Genomic DNA, 14,141 nt, shown 5'->3' on the forward strand with positions numbered 1-14,141 from the left:
ACTATGGTTGGCAAGCCTCCCACCTGGGCCCATGCCTACTTTCTCAAATTGGTCCTCCTCAGTCCTGGGCTCCACCAAGGTTTTACACGTTCCTACCTGGATCCCAAAGCTCCCACAAATGCACTTCTGTCCACAGATGGCTGCCAGATCATTGTTGTGGTGGGGCAAGAGGGAATAGGAGCAGGGGATCTCCCATTTTCTCGTCTTGCTGATGTCACCTCTAGGGTGGTGAGTGTTTTCATTCAGGCTATAAATACGTAATCATGACTTCTTAAAGCAACCACTTACAGTATTGGGTTTTTTTTTAAGTAACCATTAATCTGTTCTTTTCCAGTAATATCTCTCCTTTGCATTATGCGTATCCCCAGCAATAATGACCAAGTCTGTTAAATTTCTTTGTGTTTTTTGTTTTATTTTATCACATGCCCTCTTTAAGCATCGGAACTAACACTGGTTGCCATTATTTCTTCTCTAAACGATATTTTCTTGTTTAAAAGACAAGAGTAATTGAAACTCTTTCTCCCTCCTGTAATAGTAAACCAAGTCACTCTGCTGATCATTTCACATTTCACTGTCCTGGACAAGGTGCCTGGCCAAGCCTGAAGCCCATGGCACAGGGAACCATATGTTCCCAAAAGGAAGAGCATCAAATGTTTTTGAACAGGAATAAAACCCACTGATTCTGAACTATTAGTGCCCAAATTATTTTGGAAAAATAAACAGACATTCTCTCTAGAAGATGGTAGCTTCACCCTGGGCTTCAAGTAACTCTACCAAAACATCCAGCAGACAGATATCACAGAGAGATACCTGCAGGAGCTCCAAATATTGAGGGTATCAGAAACAAACTGTAAAAGAGCTACTCACTGTGTTCAAGGAGATAAAAGCCAAGCTTAGATTTTGGCAGAGAACTATAACCTATTAACAGTGAAAGAACAGATTTCAAAATGTACTGCATAGAAATTCTAAAAATGAGAACTATAGTGGCCCAAGTTAACAAATCAGTGGATGATTTTAACATCAGATTCAACACAGCTGAAGAGTGGATTATCAAAGTGGAGGACAAATCAGAAGAAAATAATTAAAATGCAGCATGGAAAAACAAAAGGGTAGAAAATGCAAAGAGAAGGGTAAGAGATATAGAGAACACAGTCATGTGTCATGTACTAATTAAATTCCCAGAAAGGAAAATGATAGAAAAGAGAGACAATATTTACAAAGATAAAGGCTGAAAATTTATTAGAGTTTATGAAAAATATCACACAAGAAGCCCAAAGAAATCCAGGTAGAATGTATTTTTTAAAATCCTTATGTAAACACATCATGGTAAAACGGTAAGATACTTTAAAAGCACCTGTAGAAGCAAGCAAAGTAACAATAGACTCACAGCAAACTTCTCATTCAACAGGAACATAGAAGCCATAAGAAAATACAGTGGTATCTTCAATGTATTGAAAGAAAATAAACTGCCAACAAGTTTCATAAGTGAAAGTGAAATAAAAGACATTTTCTAGTCTACAGAAACAGTTCACCACCCGCAGACTCATGCTAAAAGCAGTTTCTAAAGATGGGGGATTACTCTTAAGAATATAAGGAATAGGGGCACCTGGGTGGCTCAGTCGGTTAAGCATCCAACTCTGATTTCAGCTCAGATCATGATCTCATGATTGTGTGATCAAGCCCTGCCTTGGGCTCTACACAGCGTGGAGGCTGCTTGAGATTCTCTTCCACCCTCTCCCTCTGCCCCTTACCCCACATGCATTCTCTCTCTCAAAAAATAAAAATGCTCATCAAAATAAAAAGCTTCTGCACAGCGAAGGAAACAACCAGCAAAACTAAAAGGCAAATTAAAAAGCTCCTAGAAGAGGGGCACCTGGGTGGCTCAGTTGGTTACGTTTCTGACTCTTGATCATTCAGCTCCCGTCATGATCTCAGGTCAGATTCATGAGTTTAAGCCCTGCTTCAGGCGCTCCACTGACTGTGTGGAGCCTGCCTGCAATTCTGCCCCTCTTGCTCTAACCCTCCCCTGCTCACGCTCTCTCCCCCTCTCAAAATAAATAAATAAACATTAAAAAAAAAAAAACTCCGAGAAGATAACATAGAATAATATCTTTATGGCTCTGAGATAGGAAAATATTCTTAAATAGGACACAAAAACCATTAATCATAAAGGAAGAGATCGGTAAATTGATTACATTAATGGTTCATCTAGATACTAAAGAAAGTAAAAAACCAGAGCACAGTGTGATAAGATATTTGCAACACATATAACTAACAAAAGACTGATAACCATATCTACAAATAAGTAAGAAAAAGACTCATAACCCAGTAGAAAATTGAGCAATAGATTTGAGCAAAGTATTTCTAAAAGAGGAGATCCAAATTGCCTTAAACACATTATAATGAGCTCAGTCTCGGTCATCAGAGAAATGCATATTAAAACCACAATAAGATACTCAACACCATGGTTTAAATTTAAAAACTGATAATACCAATTCTTGAGGATGTGGAGTAACAGGAATTCTCTGTGTTGGTAGGAATACAGATCAAAACAGTTCTGGAAAACAGTCTGACAATCTCTTTAAGCAGCACTTCTGCTCATGGATGCTATGGCATGAATTCATAGCAGTCTTACTCTCAGTGGCCCAAAACTAGAAATAAGTCATCTATCAACAGTGAAAGGGATGAATTATGAGGTATTCCCACAATGAATAGCCAGCATTCCGCAATGAAACACTGTACTCCCAAGAAATGAATAAATCTTACTACATAAAGTTGCACAAAATAAGACAAAAATCATACATGCTATAGGATTCCATGCATATGAAGTACAAAAAGGCTAAAACTAATATATAGTGTTAGAAATCAGGATAATGACTACCTTTGGGGAGGAAAAAGAGGTGTGTTGTAGTTGGGAGAAATGAGAGGATCTTCACAATGTACTATATTTCTTGATCTAAGTGGTGGTCACACAAGTGTTCACTCTGGTAATTTATCAACAATACACTTATGCATATTTTTCTGTGTGTATTTTCACTTCCAATTGGAAAGGTTATTTGAAAAAAAAAAAATGTAACTGAGAGAGTACCCAGTGATACATGAGTTTTCTAAGGATTCAAATACAAAGTAATAACCTCTTTAGGATAATGGAGAAGAGAGCCTGTCTTTGTATTGGTGACAGCGGGTGTTATTTACCTGTCTGTCTTTCCTAGTAGACTCTGAACTTCTCGGGGCAGGACTTGTGTCCTCATCTCTGCCTGACAGAGTAGATTCTCACTGAGCGTGTGATTCACGAAAGAATGTCGTAACGTGCGAAATGTGTTCCTGTTCCCAGGTTAAGAAAACAACTGAAGCCACCTTGCAGACCATACAAGATATGGTCACCATTGAGGACTATGATGTTTCTGAATGCTTCCAGCACAGTCGGTCCACAGAGTCTGTGAAGTCTACTGTCTCTGAGACCTACCTGAGTAAGCCCAGTATCGCCAAGAGAAGAGCAAACCAGCAGGAGACTGAGCAGTTCTACTTCATGGTGCGCCTGTTACTTCCCAAGCTACTCTTGGGGCTCAGATCTGGGGTCTCCAGACACAGCCTCTAGAGTTGACCAGATCACCTGGGATCCTTTATTAAAATATGGACCCTCGTCTGCCCTCAGAGTTCTGATTCTGTTGGTCTGAGATAGGATTTAGGAGTTAGTACTTTTCTTTTTTTTTTTTTAATGTTTTTATTTTATTTTTGAGAGAGAGATAGAGTGAGAGCAGGGGAGGGGCAGAGAGAGAGGGAGACACAGAATCTGAAGCAGGCTCCAGGCCCTGAGCTATCAGCACACAGCCCAACATGGGGCTCGAACTCACAAACTGTGAGATCATGGCCTCAGCCAAAGTCGGACACTCAGCTGACTGAGCCACCCGGGTGCTCCAGGAGTTAGCACTTTTTTAAAAGTTCCTTGGATAATTCTGAGAGGCCAACAGATTTAAAGAGGCCTGCTATAAAACTACTTTTAAATTTTAATGTATATAGTCACCAGGAGAGCTTGTTAAAATGCGGGTTTTGATTTTAGTAGGTCTGGGGAAGGAGGGCCCTGAGACTCCACTCTCTGATGGGCCCCCACGTGATGGCTGGTGCTGCTGTTCTGTTCAGACTACACTCCAAGGAGCAAGGTTCTAGGATCTAGAAGATAAAAGAGCTGGATTATAGGTATCCTATGGGAAGTTCCCTGAGAAATATATATTTTTAAGTTAAAAACGAATCTTTCCTCTTGCAGAAACTCCGGGAGTATTTGGAAGGTAGTAATCTCATCACAAAACTTCAAGCCAAACATGACTTGTTGCAGAGGACCCTTGGAGAAGGTCAGTTATCTGAAACAGAGGGGAAGGTGACGTGGACCACGTACTGTGTCACGTATCTGCTCCATAAAGACTGTGAGCTGTGGATTTGTGTTTGAAGAAGCAGAGAACACTGTTTAGATTGGGCTTTTGCTGTATCTGTAAAAATCAAGTTCTCCCTGGAACTGTCTTCTTTATAAGCTTGGTGCTGACCTGGAGGAAGAGTAGGGAAGTCTAGCGAGGGCTGAAAAGCCAACACAGAGCTCCAGAGGAAGGATCGGCAGAGCGTGATGCTCCTAGCTGCCCCTGCACCCAGACACTTCTTCCTTACCCTCTGGGACTTCTCCACCCTTCCAGCTCCACCCCAGTCGTTTCAGTGGGCCAGTATTTGTTGTCACATCTCATGCCTTGTTGGACTCTAGAAACTGGTTAAACCAGTTTGGGAAACTTTTTTGTTTGTTTGTTTTTCCTTCCCAGAGACATTGATTTTACTTGAGAAATAACCTAATGAAGTATACTGCTATGGCTAATAATAATAACAAAAACAGCAATAGCTACCACTTCTATAGGGCTCTCTCTGTGCTAGGCATTGTTCTAAACTATGTATTGAACTGGGCTATTACTTTCCCCATTTTTACAGATGAGGAAACTGACGGGGGAAAAAAGCGATGCTAGGCAATTTCATCTTCTTGAAATTTAAAAGGAAAAGATGAATATAGGCAAAGTCCCTTTTTTAAGTGCCTCATAGTCTGTAATTTTATCTTGTATTCACACTAGATCTTGTTACAAGTTATAAAAAGTGAGAGAATATGGATGGGAGTAGGAAATGAGGGGACTGAGTTGTGTAACTCAGACCAAAAAGAAGTTGCTGCTCTTTGACCTAAACTCTTGTCTCCTACCATTCTAGAACCTTCCTACCAACAACGTTTTTTTCATAACCTTATCTCCTGGTTTCCTCCAGGGAATGACCACTTGGAGAAAGGTCATCATGACCTAAGTCTCCCATGTATTACAGTACGGATGCCAGATTCTAAGATGAAAGGCTGATTGCATTTAGGGAAAAAAAATTCACATTTAAGCTGCTAGACAGTGTCTTAAAAAAGAAAAGTAACCAAATACAGTGTGTGAACTGTCATTAGATACTAAATCAAAAAAGCAAAAGTTAACAAAAGGCATTTTAAGGACAGTTGGGGAAATTTAAATATAGACTGTATATTAAATGACATTATTGAATTAATGTTAATTTTCTTAGATATGACAGCGGTGTTCAGATTATAAAGGAAGATTCTTATTCTTAAGAAATGCTTGCTAAGTATCATAACATTTGCAAGTTACTTTCAAATGATTCAGGAAAAGAAAAGATAGAGAAGAAGAGAGAAGGAAATAAGGCCAGTGTGGCAAAATGGGAAATCTAAGTGAAGGGAATATGAATGTTCCCTGTACAAGGCTTTCGACTCTTCTATAATAGAGGCTTGAACTTTTTATAAAAAGCCTTTTTTCTTCTTTGAATCATGTCCTGAGTTGTTTTTTTCTTCCTTCAGAGTATCCTATAAGATCATTTTTTCCATCTGCCACAAAATGCCTGATATTTCAGTGATGCCCCCAAGGTCAGTTGCCAGTCCCGAAGCATCAATTATCGTAAGTGTAGATGAACGCTTACAGGCACAGAGTCCTTCCCTACAGGACTTGGTACCACTTTAGAAATCGTGAGTTGGAGGGAATTAAGTAGTGGGTGAATTCATTCTTGGCACTTCATACGGACACATGTGTTAATTCACTTGGGATCACATTCCGAAACTTTTATGATACTCATTCTACATAGATTCCCCTATGTCTCCCGGAGAGAAAGCCCCAACGGTTCATATTATTTTACATGCCATTATTGGATAGGGCTATATTTTAACCAGTTTGCTGAATCCACATGCCAGAGTCCGTCATTAGCTGCTGTAATGCATAAAGCCGTTTTGTACCCTGTGGACTCGAAGCCAGGATTTCTTTATCTTGGAATTTCTCTCAATGGGTTCCGGTATCATAGTGACATTCATGTGTGGGTGTACCAGGCCGTCCCCAGATTGGATTGATTCAGGAACTGGATGGTTCTCCTCCAGTGGCATCAGACACACCAGCCTCTGCCCACTTGTCGAAGACCTTTATGCTCCCCGGCCCTACCCCACGTGCGGGCTTGGCAGCCTTCCACACCACTTGTTGGTCACTGCCTTGCCACGATGCTGGCAGCTTTGCCCAGAGAAAAGCTGGGCCTGGAGAATGTGCCCGCCTTTAGCTGGACTGTTGTGAGCCCCCTGACTCTCCCTGCAAGCCCCGTTCGAGTTAATAGGCTGATACCAAAGGAGACTGGGAGAGTTAATGGCGCCTGTCCCACAATGAGGTAATCCAACGGTGAGCCCTTACGAAGGAATCCAAGTCTGGGTTTGGCTAAATAAGGTTAGTAGCACAGGATTCAATGGTGTGTTTGGGGACAGTCCTGACTTTTTTATATAAAACTCACATCCCTGAATTATGCTAGACTCACGGCTGCAAAAACTGCCTTCATAGTAAAACAAATAGAGCCTAACCCAGGGATTTAGCAGTTGATCGTACACAGCTGAAACTGTAACTACAGACATGTGTTTGGCCTGTCTTACTGCTTGCTTTTGGCAGCCGACCAGCGGCCCAGTAAGTCCTTTGATTTACAACATTGCAAAACAACTAGACTGGGCTCTTAAAGGGGTACTGTCAAAATTGAGAATTCCTAGTCTTTGAAAACTATTGAAATGAAAGCAAACACATAATGAGTCGTTAAGACCAAAGTCATCACCTTCTTCAGCATCCTTCAGCAATACTATTATATCCTTTTGTGATGTCCTTTGTTTTTAAATCGGAGAAGTTATGTCGATATAGTAAATGAGGTATACATCCGCAAAACTGAGGCACTGAAATTGTTTCTTTTTCTTCTTATAATGAGCCTTCGTGTTCACACTGGCTTCTTTGTGTGCAACCTTGGAGTCAAGGCGGGGTTGGGGGGGGGTGGTGTAAGTATCAGTGCAGTTTTCCCTTAAACACAGAAAACTTGACTCTGGAAGCTGAGTTCCATGTTAGATTGTTTGTAGACCTGGGCATAAGGTGTCTTGATCAAGGAATTAAATGGGTTATCCTCATCCAATCCATTTCCTGTCTTTGAGTAGGAGTACAAACATACTTTCAAACGAGAAGCTGATTGTGAATAATTACATTTTTTAGAAAAGCAATGTATTCTTTTAAAAAAAATTTTTTTTTAACGTTGATTTATTTTTGAGACAGAGAGACAGAGCATGAACGGGGGAGGGTCAGAGAGAGGGAGACACAGAATCTGAAACAGGCTCCAGGCTCTGAGCTGTCAGCACAGAGCCTGACACGGGGCTCGAACTCACGGACCGCGAGATCATGACCTGAGCTGAAGTCGGCCGCTTAACCGACTGAGCCACCCAGGCGCCCCGAAAAGCATTGTATTCTTAAGAAAGAAAAAGGACTGAAAACTCCAGGAGTCCTCATCAGTCATTCATTTAGGGACCCAATCCTGGGTGCCTCCATTCAGTTTGAGCTGTGCACATTTTAAATATTTCATCTAGTTGGGGTTTTTTTGTTTTTTTTTAATCTCAGATCGCCACCAAACAATATTTTGGTTTTCCATTTTGGTCTGTGATGATAAAATACACTTGAGTGTGAAAAATAATTCACTTCTTAATTCCCAAGTGAAATGGTCAGAATAGTCAACGTAGGTGTTTCAGCAAGAACAAGATAATCCTGGGTCATGGGTCATTTTTTTTTTCCCCTCCAAATGGCTTAGAGTGTGGGATGGGGTGGGGGTGGGGAAAGAAGTTGTCTGTTGTTTTTAATAATTAAATAGTCTTCCAAACAAAGTGATTGAAATCTAATCCTCAAACCACTGGAAGCTTTCACATTTCTCTGGGAAGCAGTTTCTTCTAAGCTTGTGTGTTATTGATCTATTAATGATGATACTGATTAAAAAATAAAACCTCATTCATCAGTTGAGGCACACTCAGTACAATTAGCTGAACAAAACAATGGAAGTGGTGGGCAGTTACAATATGAATGATAGTTTTTGTGAAGCTTGCTCTTGGTTCATTAATCGAAATGTGTCTTTTATAGGTTTTTAATTTTTTATATCATACTATTAACCATGGAAGGGTGGAGCAAAATGTTTTTAAGCCATTTAATATGTGATCTTTTTCTAAATCTAGAGAATATTTGGTTGGGATATTTTAACAAAAGTAGCAAAATTTTTCAGTTATACAAAACATTTCATTTCTAAGGAATTATTAGTGTTTTCATCGCTGAATCACTTAAAAGCGATTAGTCTCTGTTACCCAGTTTAATTTTATAGATACTTTAAAATTTTAACTTAATATGTATTATATACTTTAGTAAATCTTTTTAGTGCTTTGTATATGACTTTAGCCCTGTGGGACAGAGCATAGGCCATAATCTGTACCTTTCTTTTAGGATATTTCAAAGTATTTGCTAGGGAATAAAACTTACATTTTTATTTTATTATGTATTGTTATTATTTTAGAGAGAGCAAACACACGCACGTGGGAGAGAAGGGCAGAGGTGGAGAGAGAGAGAGGGAGTGAGAGAGAAAATCTAAGGGGCCCAACACAGGGCTTGATCCCACAACCCTGGGATCACGACCTGAGCAAAATCAAAAGTTTGACACTCAGCCAGCTGAGCCACCCAGGCGTCCCAAGACTTGTAGTTTTACGATATATTACTTGGGAGCTTAGGTCTAGATTTAAAACAAACCTGGACCCTCAGGCCAGACCCATCACATACTAGCAGTGGGACCCTGAACAAGTCACTTACCTACTGTGTGCTCAGTCTCTCCCATAAAATAAAAAGAGCCAGTACCTACTTCCTAAGGTGGTTGTTAAAATTGTGAGTTAGTGTATAGGAAGTGCTTAGAACAGTGTCTAATGAGTATTGGACATCATTGCTGTTTTTACTGTTGTTAGTAATACACTTTATGTCATACTTGTGTGATAATAAAGTATGCAACATGACTACAGCACAGGCCAGCTAGTTTCTCTGCCTTCAGCCATTTGCTCATTATTTCTTTTACTGTTTATTTATTTTTTGTGAGAGAGAACACACAAGTGGGGCAGGGGCAGAGAGACAGAAGGAGACCCAGAATCCGAAGCAGGCTCTGGCTCCAAGCTGTCAGCACAGAACCACCACAGGGCTCAAACCCATGAACTGTGAGATCATGACCTGAGCTGAAGTCGGACGCTTGGCCGACTGAGCCACCACCGAGCTTAACCAAATGGTGCCCCCTACCCCCCACCGTTTGCTTATTCTACCGACTCATCCTGGGTGATCTCAGCTAGCTCCTGTGGCCCCACAACAACCTAGATTGTGGGAACTCTCAAATCTTCATCTCCAGCCCTGTCTTCTGTCTGTGCTTTAACCCTGTGCTAAAGGATAGCCAGTAAGACATCACGTGCCACGCTCAAGCTCACTGCCCTCCCCACTTTCTAGTAGACTGTCTCTCCCACTTCGGAGTAGCTACCAATTACTCTGGAGATCTCTGTCCACCTTCTCCTTTTTCTTGTCCCCCAAAGTAGCAAAAGGGACGGGGCTTAGAGTTAAAAGATAGAGTTGAGTAGTGGGGAGAAAATCAGATTGTTCTCCTTTCCTCCCACCCTGACTCCAAGTCATGGCCCACAATTCTACTAGACCTACAGTGGCCTGAGTCTGCTTTGAGGAAGGTATTTTCAGATATTAACTGTTGCCCCCCATTTAGTAAATAGATATTAATCAAATACTTTGGTTTCTTTTTTTCCCCCATGTTTATTTCTGAGAGAGAAAGAGAGAGAACAAGCGGGGAGGGGCAGAGAGTTGGGTGGGGTGACAGAGGATCTGAAGCGGGCTCTCGCACTTACAGCAGAGACCCCTGTGTGAGACTTGAACTCACGAGCCATGAGATCATGACCTGAGCCAAGGTCAGACACTCAACTGACTGAGCCACTCAGGCGCCCCTCAAATACTTGGTCGCTTGTTCTTCAAAAGTAGATAATAGAGCAAAAGACTCTGTCGCCTGTGAGTGTTCATTCACCATTTCCAACAAGCCGGGTTTCTCTACAATTGTTATATTGGCCTCGCGCCGCAAGTCTGAATCATTCTGTTATGATACGATGGGTGGGGCGTACCTGTGAGTGCCGCAACGTGACCTCTCTCTGTTAGCTCTAACTTCAGGCTGTTTCAAGACCATATCATCATTCGGCAAACAAACCGGTGGAATGGGTCACTCCTCCACACCCCTTCCACAGCTGCACCCCACATGTGAGAAAGAGCAGACAACAACCACAGGCACATTCACACTTGGAGTTAGCACAGATTGTAGAAGCACTACAAAAATACAGATCCGATGTTTAAATCGAGTCAGGAAGCCAGAATATGGAAGAAGAACCTCATGTTTCACGTGACAGGGAACTCTGTGAGATGCTATTAGTGTATAGGTTGTAGAATGTAGCATAATATAATATCTTTGTACTTAGTATCTGCAAATGTCATTTCTGATTATAAAATGCAGCTTTGCACCTGACGGTGTAATATAGAAAGAACCCCAACTTAATATAAAGAAAATTGAGTTTTCCCAACCCTATTTGACCACCTTATTTTCCCCATGTATCAATCACGACACAGGAAATAACTAACATTCGAATCTTGGGTGTGTTTTATTTGTGTATTTCATCGTTAAACTTACACTGAAGATCCAACAGCTATTTCATGTTTTCTAAATAATAAATAAATAAATACCCTTGCCTCAAATTGCCAAGTGAAACATATTTCTCCAATCTATAGGATTTATTAAATTTTAGGTATAGATTTTATGAAATACTGTGTTGACTTTACTTGTCTATCATATGCTATCCTAATGCTTTCCACCATAAAATTTGTAATTATTATAAACTCAGCATCTTAAAATAAGGGACAAGTGATTCAAAAGATTACCAAATGCATTCCACTGATTCCATTCAATTTACTTATTTTAATTTTTTTCTGCAGGTCATAAAGCTGAATATATGACTACAAGGTAGGCAAATGTTTCATCATAACTCATTGTGTCTCACCTTTTTTTTTCCTTTACAACAAGCAACCATTTCAGCACTGTGAGAATGAACATACTTTGCCAATGAACATGGAAGATCATTTTGACTCGACCAAACGTAGTAACATGACATGTTTGGGGTTCTCACAAAACCAAATTTGCTCTGGCCGATCGGAGGGTTTCCCAGTGTGATTGTAAGACTCCTTAAGAAAGACCTAAATCAGATGGGTTTGGTTTATTTAATCCAAAACACTTTAAGTTTCTGGAAATAGTCTGATTTGAGAATTCAATTAAGAAGCAACATTATGTACACATCTAGTGTGTTAGCAAATGAAAAGCATGATGAGTTACTTTTTGCTCCTACTTTTCCTTATGTCCTATAAAACTTAGAACTCTACTGAATACTCAGGAATTTAGCTTCTTACCCCGTTCACTTAAAAGATGAAACTTTAATTATAGCTGTATTGCACATTTTTTTCTTTCTTTTTTTTCCCCCCCTTTTTTTCATTCATGAAGGGATTTTGAAGCCACTGCTGAGAAAAGCCTTTTTGGAAGCAGATTCTGATCTGGGTTGGGGAAAATGTGCAACTTTTATTTTTCTGTGCCAGCATTTGTATAACAGCCAGAAATTATTCTAATTGGCGTATCTAGACTTTGTACTCTTGAAGCTGAGTTCTCTTTAAGGTGAGCAGAATTTAGAACACTGGGAGGGTGTGTGGGGGGGAGCAGTAATTGGCAAGTTGATTTTCAAGGCTCTGTATGTTTCTACTGGGCAATTTATTCAAAAGGAAGCTTCTCTTCTTGGTGAACCAACTAGGAAGATACAGCTAGTGACTTGTCTGAACTTCACAAAAATACTGAGGTTTTTTTTTCTTCCTTGCGTCAGTGACAAAGAGGAATGTTACTTCTGCAGTTTATGGAGCTTTTTTCATATATATTATCTCTTTGTACTATCAACTGTTTTACCTGTTGTCTCTATGTTATAAGAAATGTAAGGCTCTTCAAAAAAAGATTTTTTAGGGGTGCCTGGATGGCTCAGTCCGTTAAGCCTCTGAGTCTTGATTTCAGCTCAGGTCTTGATCTCACGGTTCTTGGGATCCAGCCCCACATTGGGATCTGTTCTGACAGCATGGAGCCTGCTTGGGCTTCTCTGTCTGTGTCTCTCTCTGTCTATAAATGAATGAATGAATGAATGAATGAATGAACGAATGAATGAATGAAAGAAAGTAAATGTTTTTTTAATATAGTTTATTGCCAACTTGGTTTCCATACAACACCCAATGCTCATCCCAACAAGTGTCTTCCTCAGTGCCCATCACCTACTTTCCCCTCTCCCCCACCTCCCATCAACCTTCAGTTCTCTGTATTTAAGAGTGTCTTATAGTTTGCCTTCCTCCCTCTGTAACTTTTTCCCCCCTTCCCCTCCCCGATGGTCTTCTGTTAAGTTTGTCAGGATCCACATATGAGTGAAAACATGGTGGTATCTGTCCTTCTCTGACTGACTTATTCCACTTAGGATAATACCCTCCAGTTCCATCCGCGTTGCAGCAAATGGCCAGATTTCATTCTTTCTCATTGCCAAGTAGTATTCCATTGTATACATAAACCATATCTTCTTTATCCATTCATCCATTGATGGACATGTAGGCTCTTTCCGTAATTTGGCTCTTGTTGAAAGTGCTGCTATAAACATTGGGGTACAAGTGCCCCTATGCATCAGCACTCCTGTATCCCTTGGGTAAATTCCTAGCAGTGCTATTGCTGGGTCATAGGGTAGATCTATTTTTAATATTTTGAGGAACCTCCACGCTGTTTTCCAGAGCAGCTGCACCAGTGTGCATTCCCACCAAAAGTGCAAGAGGGTTTCCGTTTCTCCACATCCTTGCCAGCATCTATAGTTTCCTGGTTTGTTCATTTCAGCCAATCTGACCGGCGTGAGGTAGTATCTCAGTGTCTTTGATTACTATTTCCCTGATGAGGAGTGACATTGAGCATTGTTTCATGTGTCTGTTGGCCATCTGGATGTCTTTTTTGGAGAAGTGTCTATTCATGTCTTTTGCCCATTTCTTCAGTGGATTATTTGGTTTTTTTAGGTGTGGAGTTTGGTGACTTCTTTATAGATTTTAGGTACTAGCCTTTTATCCAATATGTCATTTGCAAATATCTTTTCCCATTCTATTGGTTGCCTTTTAGTTTTGTTGATTGTTTCCTTTGCAGTGCAGAAGCTTTTTATCTTCATGAGGTCCCAATAGTTCATTTTTGCTTTTAATTCCCTTGCCTTTGGAGATGTGTCGAGTAAGAAATTGCTGTGGCTGAGGTCACAGAGGTTGTTTCCTACTTTCTCCTCTAGTGTTTTGATGGTTTCCTGCCTCACATTCAGGTCTTTCATCCATTTTGAGTTTATTTTTGTGAATGGTGTAAGAAAGTGGTCTAGTTTCATTCTTCTGCATGTTGCTTCCAGTTCTCCCAGCACCATTTGCTAAAGAGACAGTCTTTTTTCCAGTGGATGCACTTTCCTGCTTTGTCAAAGATTAGTTGGCCATACATTTGTGGGTCCAATTCTGGGTTCTCTATTCTATTCCATTGGTCTGTGTGTCTTTGTGCCAATACCATACTGTCTTGATGATTACAGCTTTGTAGAAGAGGCTAAAGTCTGGGATTGTGATGCCTCCTGCTTTGGTTTCCTTCAATATTACTTTGGCTATTCAGGG

The 14,141-nt window shown here is 40.5% G+C and overlaps 1 protein-coding gene across 3 annotated transcripts in view; it reads left to right on the top strand.

Annotated features, from left to right (window-relative positions):
* SRGAP1 (SLIT-ROBO Rho GTPase activating protein 1) overlaps positions 1–14,141 on the top strand; it is a 284,852-nt gene that overhangs the window by 220,513 nt on the left and 50,198 nt on the right. For all 3 annotated transcript variants that reach the window (XM_047865066.1, XM_047865065.1, XM_047865067.1), the window contains exons 9-11: positions 3,335–3,532; positions 4,265–4,349; positions 11,388–11,415. In XM_047865066.1, coding sequence (XP_047721022.1) covers positions 3,335–3,532; positions 4,265–4,349; positions 11,388–11,415 — 311 coding nt within the window. The remainder of the gene's footprint in view (positions 1–3,334; positions 3,533–4,264; positions 4,350–11,387; positions 11,416–14,141) is intronic.

The sequence above is a fragment of the Prionailurus viverrinus genome, chromosome B4, assembly GCF_022837055.1.
Source record: "Prionailurus viverrinus isolate Anna chromosome B4, UM_Priviv_1.0, whole genome shotgun sequence".
NCBI classification, from domain to species: domain Eukaryota; kingdom Metazoa; phylum Chordata; class Mammalia; order Carnivora; family Felidae; genus Prionailurus; species Prionailurus viverrinus.